Below are 19,852 nucleotides of genomic sequence, written 5' to 3' on the forward strand. Positions count from 1 at the left end.
ATTTATTCATGTCTTGGGAGGTCGTGTGTTTCTATGAATTTATTCATTTCTTTGGAGGGTATGTGTTTCTGTGAATTTATTCACTTCTTCTAGGTTTTATAGTTTGTGTGCACAGATGTTTATAATCTCAAGATATTTTACATGTCTGTGGGGTTGGTTGTAATGTCACCTTTGTCATTTCAGATTGTGCTTATTTGGATCTTTTCTTAATCTAGTTAGCAGTCTATCTTGTTTATTCTTTTGAAGAACCAACTTTTGGTTTCAACATTTACATTTTAAAAAGAAGCCAGTTTTAGCTTTAGTGTGCTACTACAGATCATTCTTGTTCACTGAGTAAAACAGCTTCAGTACTTTGCTCTTGCAAAGGCTATTCTATGTCTATGATGTACACACACTATATTTCTCGTAAAATGCATTGGGGCTTTCCCATTCCTCTTTCTCTTTATCATATTATACTGTTTCCATCAATTAGTACAATTGAATGGTAAATGGTTGCTCATTTACAAATTAAATATAGTAACCATACCTTATCCTTCCAGCAGTTGTCATAGTGGTGTTGGATTAATATCTTCTTTTCACTGAGGCACTATTATGTTCTAAATAGTTTTTTAAAAAATACTTTGTCTTTCTATACTGTTTTATTTTTGGAAAATCATGACTTTTTTATGTATAATGTAAGTTAAAGCTCTATTTACATCCACCAGAATTAGTATAATAAAAAAGCCAGACAGTAACAAGTTTTGGCAAGGATTTGGAGGCATTAGAATCTTCATACATTAATGGTGGGGATAGAGTTCTCATATGATGCAGCAGTTTTAACTAGGTGTATACCCAAGATTATGAAAACATGTTCACACAAAAACTGTTACATAAATGTACACAACAGCATTATTCCTTATAGCTGAAAAATTCACACAATTCAGATGTCCATCAGCTACTGAATGGATAAATAAAATGTGGTACATCCATACAATGGACTGTACAATGTACAACTCAGCAATAAAAAGGAATGAAGGACTGATACTTCAAAACTGGTTTTGAAAACCTAAGTGAAAGAAGCCAGTCACAAAAGACCACATATTATATGATGCCAGTTATATGAAATCTTCAGAATAGGCAATTCTGTAGAGACAGATAATAAATTAGTAATTGCTTAGAGTTAGAGCAACTAACTCTAAAAGTTAGTTGGAGAGTGGAGAGCGGGAATGGGGAGTGACTGCTGATGGGAACAGGCTTTCTTTTAGGGGTGACAGAAATGTTCTAAAATTAGATTTGTATCAATAAAGCTGTTTTTTAAGCAGAAAGATGTATTTATATGTAAATAATAAGATCTGAAGAGTTTGTGACTTGTAAGTTAGTTACCCTCCTAAGTTACTATATCAGAATTATGATGACAACATAGATCTTCTGACTCTTAAACCAGAGTTCTTTTCCTCACAGCACAGATACACTAATTTTAAAAAGTTTTTTACTAAATCTAAGGATTGGATAGTTGATAGAGTTCGTGTACTTTTGTTATTAAAATATGAGTGGAATGACAAAGTTCAGACATTTGCACACTTTAAATGTAAGAAATGTTTATGGAGCTTTGCTATTCTACATTTTTATTGCACTTTTGCAGTTTATGCCATTTATTGAAAAAACTCACAATTGTAACAATTTTCTTAACTTATTGCATATTAAAGAATAACATTATTTGTTATTAATTTACTTTAAGATATTGAAACCATCTGAAAAGAAAGCTAAATACCAGTATGGTGGACTGAATTCTGGACGTCCTGTCACTCCACCTCGAACAGCTAATCCACCGAAGAAAAGGTGAAGAAAGGAATTCTGTAAAGAAACCGTCAGATTTGTTAAGGACATCTTCATAATATATAAGTGTGCACTGTAAAACCATCCAGCCATTTGACACCCTTTATGATGTCACACCTTTAACTTAAGGAGACGGGTAAAGGATCTTAAATTTTTTTCTAATAGAAAGATGTGCTACACTGTATTGTAATAAGTATACTCTGTTATAGTCAACAAAGTTAAATCCAAATTCAAAATTATCCATTAAAGTTACATCTTCATGTATCACAATTTTTAAAGTTGAAGAGCATCCCAGTTAAACTAGATGTGATAGTTAAACCAGATGAAAGCATGATGATCCATCTGTGTAATGTGGTTTTAGTGTTGCTTGGTTGTTTAATTATTTTGAGCTTGTTTTGTTTTTGTTTGTTTGTTTTCACTAGAATAATGGCAAATACTTCTAATTTTTTTCCCTAAACATTTTTAAAAGTGAAATATGGGAAGAGCTTTACAGACATTCACCAACTATTATTTTCCCTTGCTTATCTACTTAGATATCTGTTTAATCTTACTAAGAAAACTTACGCCTCATTACATTAAAAAGGAATTTTAGAGATTGATTGTTTTAAAAAACGCACATTGTCCAATCCAGTGATTTTAATCATACAGTTTGACTGGGCAAACTTTACAGCTGATAGTGAATATTTTGCTTTATACAGGAATTGCCACTGATTGGGATTTGTGCACTCTAATTTTTAACTTATTGATGCTCTATTGTGCAGTAGCATTTCATTTAACTTTAAGATAAGGCTCATATAGTATTACCCAACTAGTTGGTAATGTGATTATGTGGTACCTTGGCTTTAGGTTTTCATTCGCACGGAACACCTTTTGGCATGCTTAACTTCCTGGTAACACCTTCACCTGCATTGGTTTTCTTTCTTTTTTTTTTTTTTTCTTTTTTTCTTTTTTCTTTTTTTTTTTTTTTTGAGTTTTTGTTGTTGTTGTTGTTGTTTGTTTTTAGATCAACAGTACATGAGAATCCTTTTTTGACAAGCCTTGGAAAGCTGACACTATCTCTTTTTTCTCCCTCTATACGAAGGATGTATTTAAATGAATGCTGGTCAGTGGGACATTTTGTCAACTATGGGTATTGGGTGCTTAACTGTCTAATATTGCCATGTGAATGTTGTATACGATTGTAAGGCTTATGTCACTAAAGATTTTTATTCTGATTTTTTCATAATCAAAGGTCATATGATATTGTATAGACATGCTTTGTAGTGAACTATAGTAGCAATAATTTCTGTACCTGATCAAGAGTTTATTGCAGCCTTTCTTTTCCTATTCTTTTTTTTTAAGGGTTAGTATTAACAAATGGCAACGCGTAGAAAAGTTAACATGAAGATTTTAGAAGGAGAGAACTTACAGGACACAGATTTGTGATTCTTTGGCTGTGACACTATTGGATGTGATTCTAAAAGCTTTTATTGAGCATTGTCAAATTTGTAAGCTTCATAGGGATGGACATCATATCTATAATGCCCTTCTATATGTGCTACCATAGATGTGACATTTTTGACCTTAATATCGTCTTTGAAAATGTTAAATTGAGAAACCTGTTAACTTATATTTTATGAATTGGCACATTGTATTACTGCAAGAGATATTTCATTTTCAGCACAGTGCAAAAGTTCTTTAAAATGCATATGTCTTTTTTTCTAATTCCGTTTTGTTTTAAAGCACATTTTAAATGTAGTTTTCTCATTTAGTAAAAGTTGTCTAATTGATATGAAGCCTGACTGATTATTTTTTTCCTTACAGTGAGACATTGAAGCACACATTTTATTCACATAGGTACTATGTCCTTGACATATTGAAATGATTCTTTTCTGAAAGTGTTCATGATCTACATATGATGTATTAGGTTAGGTCACAAAGCTTTTATCTGAGGTGATTTAAATAACTTCTTGATTGGAGTGTGTAAGCTGAGCGATTTCTAATAAAATTTTAGTTGTACTCTTTTAGTAGTCATAGTGAAGCAGGTCTAGAAAATAAGCCTTTGGCAGGGAAAAAGGGCAATGTTGATTAATCTCAGTATTAGTTAAACCACATTAATCTGTATCCCATTGTCTGGCTTTTGTAAATTCATCCGGGTCAAGACTAAGTATGTTGGTTAATAGGAATCTTTTTTTTTTTTTTTAAAGACTAAATGTGAAAAAATAATCACTGAGCTAATTAATATTGGTCATTAAATTTAAAGGATGGAAATTTATCATGTTTAAAAATTATTCAAGCACTCTTAAAACCACTTAAACAGCCTCCAGTCATAAAAATGTGTTCTTTACAAATATTTGCTTGGCAACACTACTTGAAATAAATAAAACTTTGTTTCTTAGGAGAAAATTATTCTGTAATTCCAGTGTCACTAATTTATATTGTTCTTTCCTCTGATTTTTTTCAGGTTAGTGATTTTTTTGTATACAATTTAATTCAAATGTTATGACATTCAGAAATCATTGAAACATGGTAGATATCTGTTATAATGTGGTATATCACATGAATTATAAAGCAAAGTTATGGTCGATTTCTATTCTTGAAAGAATCAACTACAGTGAATCCTTTGCATTTGAAGCCTTAACATGCGCTGCTTTAATTTTGTCCAGGGACAAATTTTAATAATCAGCAAGACTGGTTTGTGCAAAGCATTGAGTCATCAGGTATTTAGAGCCTAGCCAACTACCCAGTAGTGGCTGCCATGTCCCTTCATTGTAAAAAGTACCTAAACATTCATGAAATTATTATTATTATTTTTTGCTGAAAAATGCTGGCAAGAAGAATTTTAAAGCTTAAAATAGGTGGTAAATTTGAAATATGAGTGTGTTCAGGAGAAACATACGCTTTTCAAAAAAATTTGTATTCAAGGCAAAGCAAGGAACATCTTGAGATATGTCTCCTAAGAATATAAAGATGTATTATTTTAAGCCAAGGAACTGAAATATGTCTCAGTTTATAAATTCAGGTATATTCTTTTTGTCTCCATGGCAACCATAACTTTTGAACCAAAAAAAAAAATTTTTTTACATCTTTGTGCTGAAAATGTGTTTAGAGTAGGAATATGATCAGGCTGAATTTGCTGTTGCTCCCTAACCAAATCCATCTCCTGTTTTCCTTGTGAGTCAATGGCTAAATCAAAGATGCCCCTGAGAAGAGACTTAATCCAAGCCTGATTGTACTAGTGGCATCACTTAGAAATAGGCTGTCCCTCTTCCTAGTAGATCTCAATGTTTTATAATTTCTTAAAACAGCTGAAAATTGGGACAACATACTTTACGCAATGAACAGTAGTTAAATAGGAAATAAATTAGTTCCATATAAGTATAGGCCTAGAGTTTTAATTACCTTTATAATGTTTCTTCAACAAAAGTGAAACTTAGATACAATTGTGATTGAATACTTAGATACTAAGTGAAACTTAGTGTAACAATTTTGATCTGTTAAATTGGATTTTACATGTACATTTGAATGCCAGAATTTCTAAATAAATCCCCTGGTTAGGAAATTTTAAAAGTCAGAGCTTGTTTTCTTCAACCAGTACCTTCTACATTGGTTGACTTAGACCATAAGCTTTTTAAGTTTCTCATTGTAATTTACCTTCTCATGCAGATTGCTGATGTTTTATTAAACCTTATTTTTACAAAAATGACCATAAATCTTTGCTTCTTTCCTCTTAGGGATCTTTGCTAGCTTATGTGGTTGTGAAATCTTACTTATAACACCACATTGTGTGGGGCATACAGGGTGGAAGATAGCAAGTGAACAGGGGGTGTGGGTGGGGAAGGGGTGTGTGTGTGTGTGTGTGTGTGTGTGTGTGTGTGTGTAAAAGAACAAACTAACTGCCTGAGGCTAATAGGTTCAGCATTCCTTTCAGATATTACATGCAAAAAGGTGGGAACCCAAGGTCTGTTCCTGGAGGCTTTTCAATCAAGCTTGGCATAGGATCAGCAAGTTAAAGTATGTATTAATTTTTACAGCTGCCTAATCAGAATGATTCAGGACAAATTTTTCCTCCAAAAGCAGTGACATCACAGCTAAATATCTAGAACTTTCATAGATTATTGTACAAATTTATTAAAAGGCACACTAATTTATGGTCTATCATGTAAACACTGATTCTCGACAAATACACAAAGGCAAGTAATACAGTGCAACAGAAAAAAGCAGTCCAGAGGAGTGTTTTTCTTTTTCTTTCTTTCTTTCTTTTTTTTTTTTTTTGAGACAGAGTCTTGCTCTTGTCACCCAGGCTGGAGTGCAGTGGCACGATCTTGGCTCACTGCAACCTCCACCTCCTGGGTTCAAGTGATTCTCCTGCCTCAGCCTCCCGAGTAGCTGGGATTACAGGCATCCACTACCACGTCCAGCTAGTAGAGATGGGGTTTCACCATGTTGGTCAGGCTGGTCTCCAACTCCTGACCTCATGATCTACCTGCCTTGGCCTCCCAAAGTGCTGGGATTACAGCCATGAGCCACCTCACCTGGCCAGGAGTGTTTTATTAATGTAACAAGTTTAATCTGAAGTAAGTCTTATATCTCTAGTATATTTTTTGGAAAAAAAAGAAAAAGCCAAGGGAACAAAACCAGAGTGTTGAAATGCTACCTCAAATATATATATATATATATATATATAACTCAAACTGACCATTGGCATAGTTTCTGACAGTGCTGCTGCTTACCAGCAGATTATTGACAGACTGACACTTGTTCCATTCTTGAATAAATATAAACTTTGTCTCTCTAGCTCTTAGTTTAATAAAAATCCCTGAGAAGGAGGATGTGCAGGGTGGAGTTGCTGGAGAAAACTTATGTCTTGTAGAAACTCATAACTACTCAATTTACCAACTTAAAAATTAGCTACACATTAGGAAATGTAGCTTGTCACATTTAATAAGGAACTGAGATTATCAGAAAGTCTTGTGTGAGGCTCAGGATCCAACATATAACTGGGCCCAGCATATATTACTGTTACCTGACTTCAATAAGAAATTTTAGAAACACAAGTCTGCCTCCCAGTGTAATTGCCTCAGATTTTGTAGCACATCTCTTAACTGGAGCTTGATAATTCCCCTGAAATTAATTCTATTGGTCATATTAAAGAACTAGGTTAAAAAGTCTTTATTGCTGTACTGTAAAGCCTGTTTTGTGTGGAAGACCCTGATCTGCTTTTAGCGAATTCCCCAAACTCTGGGTATGCTCACTGACAACACAAATTGTAATCCTTTTTTGAGACAGGGTCTCACTCTGTCACCCAGGTTGGAGTGCAGTAGCCCAATCAAAGCTCACTGAAGTCTCAGCCTTCCAGGCTCAAGTGATCCTGCCCCCTTGGCCTTCCAAAGTGCTGGGAGAATTACAGGCATGAGCCACCATGCCCAGCCCATTTTAATTTTAACATACCAATTATTTGTTATACAGATCCATTAGGATGTTGAATGCTCCTTTAAAACTTTGTTGTATTTGTCGGCTGGGTGCGGTGGCTCACACCTGTAATCCCAGTGCTTTGGGAGGCCAAGGTGGGCTGATCACAAGGTTAAGAGATCAAGACCATCCTGGCCAACATGGTGAAACCCCGTCTCTACTAAAAAAAAATACAAAAATTAACTGGATATGGTGGCGCACACCTGTAGTCCCAGCTACTTGGGAGGCTGAGGCAGGAGAATCACTTGAACCTGGAGATTGCAGTGATCCAAGATGGCACCATTGCACTCCAGCCTGGGCAACAAGAGGGAAGCTCCATCTCAAAAAAAAAAAAAGCAAAACTTTGTTATATTTGTCTTTAAAACTGTAAGGCCTAGATCAGTCTTGTATGTGACTTGAATGTAGCTCCTATGGGCAGAGTTTGTTGTTGTTGTTTTTTGTTTGTTTGTTTGAGACGGTCTTGCTGTGGTGCCCAGGCTGGAGCACAGTGGCACAATCTCAGCTCACTGCAACCTCCTGGGCTCAAGCCATCCTTCCACCTTAGCCTGCCTAATAGCTGGGACTACAGGCATGTGCCACCACACCTGCTAATTTTTGTAGAGTGGGGTGTTTTACCATGTTGCCTAGGCTAGTCTCCAACTCCTGAGCTCAAGTGATCCTCCCACCTCAGCCTCCCAAACTGTTGGGATTACAGGCATGAGCCATTGCACCCAGGCAGGTATTTTTTTCCTCTTTTGTTCAGTGATTCGTATCTCCTCATCGTAGAGTGGCACCTGCCACATAGAAGGCCTGCAGATATTTGCTTAATGAATGGCAAGTGGGTGTCAAAAATCTCTACTCGTATTACTGTTTTGACACCTTGACCTGAAGAAATTAACCACAAATAATAAAATTCCAGTTTTTCTTTATCCTCATGTCTCGTCTCTTACGACAAGAATGCTGAAGTCTCAAGGAGAAAATTGATTTGAGTCTATTCGGCCAAAATAAATGGTTTATCAAAACTCTGGCCCCTACTTTGTAAAATATTGGTAAATACAAGAACTCGGCCAGACACAGTGGCTCACGCCTGTAATTCCGACACTTTGGAAGGCCTTGGCGGGCAGATCACTAGAGATCAGGAGTTCGAGATCAGCTTGGCCAACATGGTGAAACTCTGTCTCTACTAAAAATACAAAAATTACCCAGGCGTGGTGGCATACACCTGTAATCCCAGCTACTCGGGAGGCTGAGGCAGGAGAATTGCTTGAATCTGGGAGGTGGAGGTTGCAGTGAGCCAAGATCACGCCACTGCACTCCAGCGTGGGTGACAGAGCGAGACTATCTCAAAAAAAAAAAGCCCGAGGTATTCAGATACTTGAAGGAGCATTTTGCAGCTAGCACCTGACAGGCATAGTGGAGAAGTTGCCTGTTACTGAGAACAAACATTGCAAGATCCTTATGATTACTTTCTTGCCTCCCCTTTTCTGTAGTCTCCTGTTTTATTGATCTTAATGTCACCTTTGTAGTGAGCCACCTCACATATTTTAGGAAAGTTGTATAATTTATGTAATATTTTGTCTTTGAGAATTCACCCAGTAAGTATGAGCACTTAAAACTAGGAATCAAACTTGGAGAGGCTGTTGCCTCATCTAGCACAAGTGTTATGTCATACGCAGTATGGAGAAAAATCATCTTTTCTGTAAGGAACAAAAAAGTCTGATACAGTGGAGAAAACAATTCTAGACAGAAATTGAATACAGTTATCTTGTTAGAATGATTGTTCTTTTTTGTTATTGTTGCTTTTGTTTTGTTTGTTTTTTGAGAACGGGTCTCGCTCTGTCACCCAGGCTGGAGTGCAGTGGCGCCATCTCTGCTCACTGCAGCCTCCGCCTCCTGGGTCCAAGCAATTCTCCCACCTCAGTCTCCCGAGTAGCTGGGATAACAAGCGCGCCAGCGCGCCCGGCTAATTTTTGCATTTTTAGTAGAGATGGGGTTTCACTTGACGTCAGGTGATCCACCCACTTCGGCCTCCCAAAGTGTGCTGAGATTACAGGCGTGAGCCACCGTGCCCTGCCAATTGTTCTATTTTTAGTACTTCTCAGAGTTTTTAATCTCTTTAACTTAGAAGAACAGTCACCCAGGCTGAATACATGGTCTCAGTGCAGAATTACATAAAAGAAATTTGGCCCAATTTATCTCAAAGGCCCTTACAACTCCATCAAGTAAGAGAGGGAAGGGATATTGCATGAACATAGCAACTATCCCTGCATTCAAGTGGTTTAGGAGGTTGGGTAGAACCATTTACTAGAAAAGGGTGCTGAAGAGAAAATCTGGAGTTGTCTTCTCTGTTACACTTTAAAAGATCATCTAGTCACAGAAAGCCTGAAAATAAGTTGGCAAGATGTAAACTAATGGGAACTCTTAAAATTGGTAACACTGCTTGGAAAATGAATTTAGCATTTATAACCTTTTAAAGTTGAACATGTGCATGCCCTACAACCTATCAACTTCACTTTAAAGCATTTATAGAAAAAGTGCACCATGGTGCATAAACAAGCAAAGTAGTCAAAATATTTGATTTTAAGTCAGAGACATTCACCAATCAGACCAGCAGTTAATCAGAACTTAAACAATACGGCCTTGCAGAGGCATTGCTCACAGCATTCACAGTAGCAAAAGGATCCAAATGCCCCCCAAAAAATGACCCAAATGCCCATTGAGAGGAGCATTGGAATATTATGGTGTATTTCTAGAACAGAAGGCAACAATGAAAATGATTCACAGTATTATAGATTAGCATGGCTAAACCTATGAGGAATACTGAGGTTGAAGAGTTCACAAAACTTGTGTTTTAGGATACGCAAAGAAAAGAGAATGGGAAACAGTCGCCTCCTGGGAATCCTAATGGGAGAAGGAGAAGCATACAGAATCTCAACAGTATTGTTGATGTCCTGTCTCTTGCATGTTAGGTTCATGTGTTTTGGTAGGTGGTGGTTTCACAAGTTTTTATTATGTCTCAGCCTCCACATAGGCTACATGTATTGTTTTGTACATTTTTTAAGTATGTATATGATCCCATTTATATATAATTGTATCTGTATACACAAATATTTTTATTTTTAAAAGCTGGTTAATAAGATTACATAAATGAGAATTTCAGGAAATGCTACAGAAATTCAAGAGCGGCACACGCCTGCACTTACTAAGCACTCAAATGATGATGAGCTGTTTAATTTAAGCTGGGTCTCAAAGGATGGATACCAGACAGAAATTTTAAATGAAAGTGAAGAGAGCACACCACAGTATATGCAAGGTCAAAGAAGTGGGAAAGTTCAAAACATTCAGAGAAACACAAGTATGAGTGTTTCATTCTTACTGGATAATAGTGAGGAGATACATTTAGGAAAGGAGAGTTAGGAAAGTAGAATGGGGACAACCTGGAGGCACTGCAGGACACAGTGCAGGAGATGATCAAGTTATGGACAATCAATGCTTTTTTAGTGGGGAAAAGCCATGCTTAGAGACAAAGGAATAAATAGTTCAGTTAAATGTTTGAGTTCTCCTCATCCAATCCCAGGTCAAATGAGAAGAGGCAAGAAGGAAGCTAGCTAACACCACCTACTGTGGACCAGTGCACTGCTAGTTTGATCACTATCAAATTTGTCCCAGACGCTTTTACAGAGTAGGTGGTATCACCCTACTTTTTTTTTTTTTTTTTAAATTTATTTATTATTATTAAACTTCAAGTTGTAGGGTACATGTGCACAACGTGCAGGTTTGCTACATATGTATACTTGTGCCATGTTGGTGTGCTGCACCCATCAACTCGTCATTTACATCAGGTATAACTCCCAATGCAATCCCTCCCCCCTCCCCCCTCCCCCCTCCCCATGATAGGCCCCGGTGTGTGATGTTCCCCTTCCCGAGACCAAGTGATCTCATTGTTCAGTTCCCACCTATGAGTGAGAACATGCGGTGTTTGGTTTTCTGTTCTTGTGATAGTTTGCTAAGAATGATGGTTTCCAGCTGCATCCATGTCCCTACAAAGGACACAAACTCATCCTTTTTTATGGCTGCATAGTATTCCATGGTGTATATGTGCCACATTTTCTTAATCCAATCTGTCACTGATGGACATTTGGGTTGATTCCAAGTCTTTGCTATTGTGAATAGTGCTGCAATAAACATACGTGTGCATGTGTCTTTATAGCAGCATAATTTATAATCCTTTGGGTATATACCCAGTAATGGGATGGCTGGGTCATATGGTACATCTAGTTCTAGATCCTTGAGGAATCGCCATACTGTTTTCCATAATGGTTCACCCTACTTTTAATGAGAGGTGCTGGGGTTAAATGATTTGACCATGTTCACACAGCTAGTAAAATGGTAGTGCCTGAATTCAAACCAAGTGTATATGATTCTAAAGTATATTCACTTTTCTCCACACACCAACATAGTTTAAAAAACAAAAACTCAGGAATGAGAACACTGAAGAAGGCTTAGTTGGTAGTCACCCTTTACTTGATGTCAAAACTTAATAAGCTGCTTCCCTGATAGCTCAATGAACATTTATGTGTATTTGCTGGCTTTTATATGCAAATTTTACATGTTTCCTTTGTGAAGATTTTAGGATCCTAAAGAACCTTCTCATAACTGTACTTTGTGCACTATACAGCCACATGCATTTCCCTCATGGCACAACTCACTGTGCCTTGTATTTTAGTCGTGTCCATATCTGTCTAACTTGGAAACTCTAGAAAGGTAAGGCCATGTTGTCTTCATCATTGTGATACTCGCCATGCCTCTGTGTTTCTCATGGAGTGGACATTCATTGTTCAGGAGATATTTTATACTCGAGGCTGGAAATTAATCATCACAGCACCTGTACCTTGCAAAAACAAGGGGAGGAACAGGGAGAAGTCAGGAAGGATCCTTAGGGAAAAGCCAGAGGAATGAAGCTGGAAGCACCCATTTTCCTCAAGATTTTCACAACCAGTTGATGCTTCTTGGCCCATTCTCCCATTTATAGGCCAGGGAGAAATAGTCAAAGGCATATGTAAGGAAAAGTAAGTTCCCAGTTGGCCCCCTCCTCGTACTTGTAGGTGAATTTGCCATTATTGTGCTGTGTGTGGAAGCACAAGAAGGAATTAACTCGTTCTTCAGAACTGCTGATTGAGGAGCTATTTGCTGGAAGTACCACAAGTAGGCAGAGCCAGGTTGCCTTTTAAGAGTAATCATTGTATTAGCCAGAAAATCTGGAAGCAATCCAAGTATTGAAATGACTTAAGTGGTCCATCCACTCTGGAATATTATGCAGTCATTGAAAATGTTTGGAAAGACTAGCAACATGAAAAAAGCCGTGGTATGGAGACAAAAAGGTTACACTGGGTGTGGTGATTTAGGACTGTAATCCCAATGGGAGGATCGCCTGAGTCAAGGAGTTCAAGGCCAGCCTGGGCCACATAGAAGGACTCCGTTCTACAAGGAATGTTTAAAAATTAGGCGGCGTGGCGGCACCTGTGGTCCCAGCTACTCAGGAGGCTGAGGCGGGAGAATCGCTTGAACCCGGGAGGCAGATGTTGCAGTGAACCGAGATCGTGCCACCGCTCCAGCCTGGGCGACAGAGCGAGACTCCGTCTCAAAAGAGAAAAAAAAAAAAAAAAAAAAAAAAGCCGGTTTTACCTTAGAGACATAAGGATAGGGGGATCAAACAGCTGTGAAGACTTCTTTTTATTTGTTCATTCGACATGCATGTATTAAGCACCCAGTTGGCCAAAGGCTAGGACAAAGCCAAAAAGATTACTGCTACAGATTCACAGTTACAATACAATGGCCCCTTCTCCCCAGAAGCCACCGCATTCACACGTTGTGCTTTTCTCAGTTCAAGCGGACTCTTCCTTTTGAGTAACCCGGGTAACCGCGCTGTGCCCGCGTGTGCCGGGTGGGGAGGAGAGGCCGCAGCCCCAGCCCCGCGGGGCCTGGTTGTCTAGTCGAAGGGAAGTAAACGGCCCCAACGCAAGCCTGCCTGCGAGACCTGCCCAACGGGGGTAGGTCGAATGAGGAGGGTTGTGTGAGTTGCGCGGGCAAGCGGGATAACGGAGGAGGGAGGCCCGCGGCCGAGGCTCGGGCGGGCGGGGGGCGGGTAGGGGCGGGGTTCGCCGGCGCGCACTCCCAGGCAGGCCCCGCCCCCTCGGCCTGCTCTGCGCGCTGATTGGCCCCTGCGGGCCTCGCGCTCCCTCGCTCGGGGTTGGCGGGAGACCTTCGAGCGGGTACCGCTGCTGGCGAGCTACCGGCGAGTAACCGTCTGAGGCCCGAAGCGCTGCGGCCGAGGCTTGACCGCCGTTGCCCTGCCCTCTCCCGCGCAGCCCCGGGCTTCCGCAGGTACCTGTGCTCGCCCCCGGGAAGGGCCTCGCAGGCGAATCTCCAGTTTCGAGTATGCCTGGTCCCTGGGTTCGCTCGCCGGCGACCCCACCGCCCGCCTTAGATGAGAAGGCGGTGCTCCAGCCTGGTCCTCACGCCGCCTCCCGTGGGCGCCCTCAGCTGCCTTCGCGGCGACGACACACGCGCTCCCCACAGCGAGTCCTGGGCTGCGGGGCCTGGCGAGGGAAGCAGTGGCCGCGCAGGTTGGGGCGTTGGCCGCCCTCCGCCCGGCGGCGTAGCAGGTGGAGGTACCAGGGGGAGGACGGGCAGGGCCGAGACCGGAGGCTGCTCCTGAAGCTCGGCCGCCTGCTCAGAGGGAGGGCCCTGGGCTGGAGCTCCCGTCTCCACGTGTGCCCGCCGCCTTTATTGTGGGGGGAATGGAGATTTGGGGGTCTTTTTAATAAATCCTACCTCCTTATGTGCCATTAAACACCTCTTTTTGCCCCCAAGATCGTCTGCCCCAGAATCGTGAGATCTGAGGTGCTGTGCCTCGGTACCAGGCCCTTAGCCCATGTCTCAGAATTCGCGAAGATTCTCTTACATGACATCCAGTAGGACTGGAGGCCCCCTAGTCTCAACCTTTTAAAAAGCCTTATGCCGAGTTGGGCGGATCCTTGAGGCCAGGATGCGAGAGCAGCCCGCAGCGAAAACCCCGTCTCTACAAAAAAAAAAAAAAAAAAAAAAAAAAAAAATTAGCCGGGTGAGGTGGCGGCACCTGTAGTCCCAGCTACTTGGCAGGCTGAGGCGGGAGAATCGGATGAACCCGGGAGGCGGAGGTTGCAGTGAGCTGAGATAAAACCCGTTTCTACAAAAAATAATTTTTAAAAAATTAGCCAGGCATGGTGGCGGGCGCCTGTAATCCCAGCTACTCGGGAGGCTGAGGTGGGAGAATCGCTTGAACCCGGGAGGCAGAGGTGGCAGTGAGCCGAGATCGCCTTATAGCTGGGGTTAGCTGGTTTTGTTTTCTTGGCAAGGTGACGGTAAGTAATACTGAAGTGCTATGTGTCAAGTGTTTTATACATGATTGTATTTAATATTTAAAACTGTGATTTACTGGTTAAAGAATATGGGACTTTGATGTCAGTTCTGCATTCAAATTCTAGCTTTATCACTTACTAATTATAAGCCTTTGGGAAATTTAACTTCTCTAAGCCTCAAATTTCTTATCTAGAAAATAAGGATAAAATAATACATACCACATAGAGATGTTTTGAGAGTTAAATGAGATAATGCATATAACACATTCATCAGTGTCTGGCACATATTCTGTGTGTGTGCCTGCACTCATAAGGAAGTTAAGGCTTACTTGCCTGTCCTGAGATGCCAATGGATATTGCTATTAGGTTTTCCATATAGGCAAATGAATACCCAAACAACTTCTGCTTGTTTCATTTTATGGCTGTGAACCACCACCCTTTATAGTACCCCCCCAGAGAAGAGGTTATTTCAGATGCCTCTCGAATTTTTGTGATATACTTACCAAAAAAAAAAAAAAGAAAAACGAAAAACGAAGAAAAAAATCCCAGACATCCTATTCAAGTATGAATTCCGGTATGATTTTTTTTTTTTTTTTTTTTTTTTTGAGACGGAGTCTCGCTCTGCCGCCCAGGCTGGAGTGCAGTGGCCGGATCTCAGCTCACTGCAAGCTCCGCCTCCCGGGTTCCCGCCATTCTCCTGCCTCAGCCTCCTGAGTAGCTGGGACTACAGGCGCCCACCACCTCGCCCAGCTAGTTTTTTGTATTTTTTAGTAGAGACGGGGTTTCACCATGTTAACCAGGATGGTCTCGATCTCCTGACCTCGTGATCCACCCGTCTCGGCCTCCCAAAGTGCTGGGATTACAGGCTTGAGCCACCGCGCCCGGCCCGGTATGATTTTTTTTAATGTCCATGGAGCCCATATAAAAATTAATTGAAGGAGGCCAAGTGTGGTGGCTCACGCCTGTAATCCCAGCACTTTGGGAGGCCAAGGCGGGCCAACATGGTGAAACCCCGTCTCTACTAAATATACAAAAATTAGCGGGGCATGGTGGCGGCATCTCCACCTCAGGTCAGGAGATGGAGACCAGCCTGGCCAACATGGTGAAAGTCCGTCTCTACTAAATATACAAAAATTAGCGGGGCATGGTGGCGGGCGCCTGTAATCCCAACTACACAGGAGGCTGAGGCTGGAGAATCGCTTGAACCCAGGAAGCAGAGGTGGCAGTGAGCCGAGATCGAGTTATTGCATTCCAGCCTGGGCGACAAGAGTGAAACTCTGTCTCAAAATAATAATAATAATAATAGTAAAATTAAAATCATTAAAGGATTTTACCTGATGAGCATAGTTTCTCCTACTTCTTCTAGCCCCATCTCTTGCCCTTCCTAAAATGGCTCATGGCTCATATTGTTTTGTTTTGTTTTGTTTTGTTTTGTTTTGTTTTGTTTTTTTGAGACGGGAGTCTCGCTCTGTCGCCCAGGCTGGAGTGCAGTGGCCGGATCTCGGCTCACTGCAAGCTCCGCCTCCCGGGTTTATGCCATTCTCCTGCCTTAGCCTCCCGAGTAGCTGGGACTACAGGCGCCCGCCACCTCGCCCAGCTAGTTTTTTTGTATTTTTTAGTAGAGACGGAGTTTCACCGTGTTAGCCAGGATGGTCTCGATCTCCTGACCTCGTGATCCGCCCGTCTCAGCCTCCCAAAGTGCTGGGATTACAGGCTTGAGACACTGCGCCCGGCCAGCTCATATTTTAATTTGGTTTTTGTTCTTTTCTTCTTGCTTGCTCTATCAGAACTCTCATTCTCTTAGTATATCTAAACGAAGAGCAAAATTAAAAGATACCCCTAGGTAGAAATTGACCAAGACTAGCATTGATAGCTTCTCTCCTTCAGCTTGTTCTACCCAACTTTCCTGCCAGTGTTTGCTTATTAATGTCAATGAAGCTCCTCTTGGGGAATTTCAGACATTTTCTTCTCATTCAGTTTTCTGAAACTGTATATGAAATATCCCAACACATACATAACATACATAAGGGAATAGTGTAAAGACACCTACTACGGGGCCGGGCGCGGTGGCTCAAGCCTGTAATCCCAGCACTTTGGGAGGCCGAGACGGGCGGATCACGAGCTCAGGAGATCGAGACCATCGTGGCTAACACGGTGAAACCCCGTCTCCACTAAAAAATACAAAAAATTAGCTGGGTGAAGTGGCGGGCGCCTGTAGTCCCAGCTACTCGGGAGGCTGAGGCAGGAGAATGGCGTGAACCCGGGAGGCGGAGCTTGCAGTGAGCTGAGATCCGGCCACTGCACTCCAGTCTGGGCGACAGAGCGAGACTCTGTCTCGGAAAAAAAAAAAAAAAAAGACACCTACTACGGACATATTTTACCTTTTTGATTGATAGAAAATTTGGATTATATTTTATGATATATCCATGGTTGTTTTAATATGAAAGCACTATTTTAGGTTACTTAGCATTGAGTAAAACTTATCTTCTGGAATATGTGCCACAGTTATTTTGTGTTCTGGTACATTCCACCCAAGTCTAGCCCCAACACTCAAATTTGAAGCAGAATTCTTAGCCACGGTACTATACCACTGATAAGTCCACACTAGAATTTGAGAAGCCTGACTACTGTTTAGTTTCTTCTATCTGGATTTAAGGCTGCTCTTACTTTAAAAAAAATATATGCAGATGAAACCTCCAGCTGTCTCCCAGATGAGGTGGGCAGGAAAGAGCAGAAAGTTCTTACTCAAGTCTCAAGACTCAATTTATCACCTATTCCTCTTTCTATGGAGTTTATAACCCGCACCCTAAGTACATAATTGCCTTCAATTTGGCAGGACTTTAGGATCTAGGAAGAAAGATGGGATGAGAGGAGCAGTTAGATAAGTATAATTTCCTCTGCCTAGTTCTTCAAAATGTAGCCCTGTACTATCTAATGTGGTAGCCACTGGCCACTTGTGGCTATTAAACACTTGAAACTGAATAATTTAATTTTTACTTTAAAAACTGAAGGAGCATATTTTTCTCTTACAAATTACTTCATTTTTAAAAATAGGACTGCATTTCACTTTTACTGTTGAAAAATTAGTATCAGAACTGGGATTTGTATGTAAGCATATTCATCTAAAGTAACAAAAAGAAAAAAAAAGACTTGAGATATGCTTTAAGAGGAAAACACGCAGGAGATTTCAAAGACTTAGAATGTGAACTATCTCATTGATTTTTATATTGATTACATGTTAAAATGGTATTTTGGACATATTGGGTTACATAAACTTTATTATTAAAAGTTATTTTATCTGTTTTGTAAGGTGGCTCTAAAAATATAAAATTACATATGCGGCTTACATTATATTTTGGACAGTGCTGCTCTAACCTTACTATATCCAATCTTATTTTCCAGTCCTTCCTTCAGCAGGGAAATTTCTGAGGGTCAGGAAGGGGAATCTATCTATACCTCACTCCTTGAACACCAAGGGAGGCATGGCTGCCTGAGTCACTGTGAGGTTGCATTCAGAGGTTCTCAGTAGGGTCCTAGAGTAGTTTCCTGTGTTGCCTATTCATACCTCCATTTCCCATTACCCTAGAAATATTTGACCACAAAAATAATACTAAGTGTAGTAATTATGTGAACTATTCACCACCAAAGAAGGTGATGATTACGTATATTATTAAATATTGATAGATTAACTTTGTCTCAGATTTTATTAGATTATAACAACATACATTCATATACACTTATAATCAGTCACTCAAATAGCTTTGTCATACACTTACAACTTTAAAAATTAGAACAGGCCAGTCAGTCATGGTGGCTCAAGCCTGTAATTCCTGCACTTTGGGAGGCTGAGGCAAGAGGATGGCTTGAGCTCGGCAGTTTGAGACCAGCCTGGGCAACATAGTAAGACCTCATCTCTACAAAAATTTAAAAAATTTACCAGGTGTGGTGTCATACACCTGTGGTCCCAGCTACAATGGAGGCTAAGGTGGGAGGATCACTTGAGCCCAGGAGGTCAAGGCTGCAGTGAGCTGTAATCATGCCAGCATACTCCAGTCTGGGTGACAGAGCAAGACCCTGTCTCAAACACACACACATACACGAGAAAAAAAGGAAAACAGAAAAGTAAGTAAAATAAAAATTAGACCAATTTATGAAAGGCCTTCAAAGCTCATCTGCATTTTGCTAGAATTGCTTTCAGCTTTTCAATAAATACCAATAAATGCTTATTGAATAAGTGAATTTTATAATATATCAAGGAATTTACCAATAAAGAGATATGGGGTTTTGTGTGTGTGTAGGTATGGGGGGGGGTGCTTTGTAATATAATACTTGATATTGATAATAAGTTCTGGAAATAGTTTTCCTTGTTTATAAAAAATTTGAGGTGGCATATAGCAACCATATAATAAAATTATGTCAATTCAAGCAGAATAGAAAAAATTAGCAGGAAAAAAGAAAACCACAAATAAATTATGAAGTCAGCATCATTTCTATAATTAACTTTCAAATTTGGTCGAGTTCTGTAGCCAAAGCAAAATGGCATACAGTATCTTATTATTTGGGAAGAGGATGTCTATTTGTTACCCAAAGGAAGCATAGCTTTTCCTAGCACTGAATTTCAAAAGCAATTTTTAATGGGAGTCACTGTCACAAATAACATTTTAATGACAAGTTCAGTAACATATGACTGCATATGGTAGTATCATCCAGTTGTTTCTATATGAAATGAATGTGTGTGATGAATAATTGTATGTTTTATTTTACAGGAATATTGGGAAACCAAAATGAGGCACAATCAGATGTGTTGTGAGACACCACCTACTGTCACTGTTTATGTAAAATCAGGGTCAAATAGATCACATCAGCCTAAAAAGCCCATTACTATGAAGCGTCCTATTTTTAAAGATAATTGGCAAGCATTTGAAAAAAATACACATAATAACAACAAATCTAAACGCCCCAAAGGACCTTGTCTGGTTATACAGCGTCAGGATATGACTGCTTTCTTTAAATTATTTGGTAGGTTTAAAATATTGTAATAGTGGTAATTATAAAGTACTAAAAACCTAGAATGTAAACATCTAATTGTTTTCATGCTAATCAAAGAGGATATCATTATTTTTGTATTAAATTTCCCACCTCCAACCAAATTTGTTTTCGTTTTACTCTTTTTTTTTTTTTTTTTCAATGTCGGGTTTTTGTTTGTT

General features: G+C 40.0%; 2 protein-coding genes across 3 annotated transcripts in view; both read left to right on the forward strand.

The window, feature by feature from the left end:
- The window catches only part of PPP1CB (protein phosphatase 1 catalytic subunit beta), a 49,339-nt gene extending 45,755 nt beyond the window's left edge, over window positions 1-3,584 (forward strand). For both annotated transcript variants that reach the window (XM_007971068.3, XM_073022889.1), the window contains exon 9: window positions 1,718-3,584. In XM_007971068.3, the coding sequence (XP_007969259.1) occupies window positions 1,718-1,822 (105 nt within the window). In that variant the 3' untranslated portion in view covers window positions 1,823-3,584. The remainder of the gene's footprint in view (window positions 1-1,717) is intronic.
- A 13,377-nt stretch (window positions 3,585-16,961) lies between these two features.
- SPDYA (speedy/RINGO cell cycle regulator family member A) overlaps window positions 16,962-19,852 on the forward strand; it is a 35,597-nt gene continuing 32,706 nt past the window's right edge. The window contains exon 1 of the mRNA XM_038006739.2: window positions 16,962-19,664. Within this exon, the coding sequence (XP_037862667.1) occupies window positions 19,430-19,664 (235 nt within the window). The 5' untranslated portion in view covers window positions 16,962-19,429. The remainder of the gene's footprint in view (window positions 19,665-19,852) is intronic.

Source organism: Chlorocebus sabaeus, chromosome 14, assembly GCF_047675955.1.
Source record: "Chlorocebus sabaeus isolate Y175 chromosome 14, mChlSab1.0.hap1, whole genome shotgun sequence".
Taxonomy (NCBI): domain Eukaryota; kingdom Metazoa; phylum Chordata; class Mammalia; order Primates; family Cercopithecidae; genus Chlorocebus; species Chlorocebus sabaeus.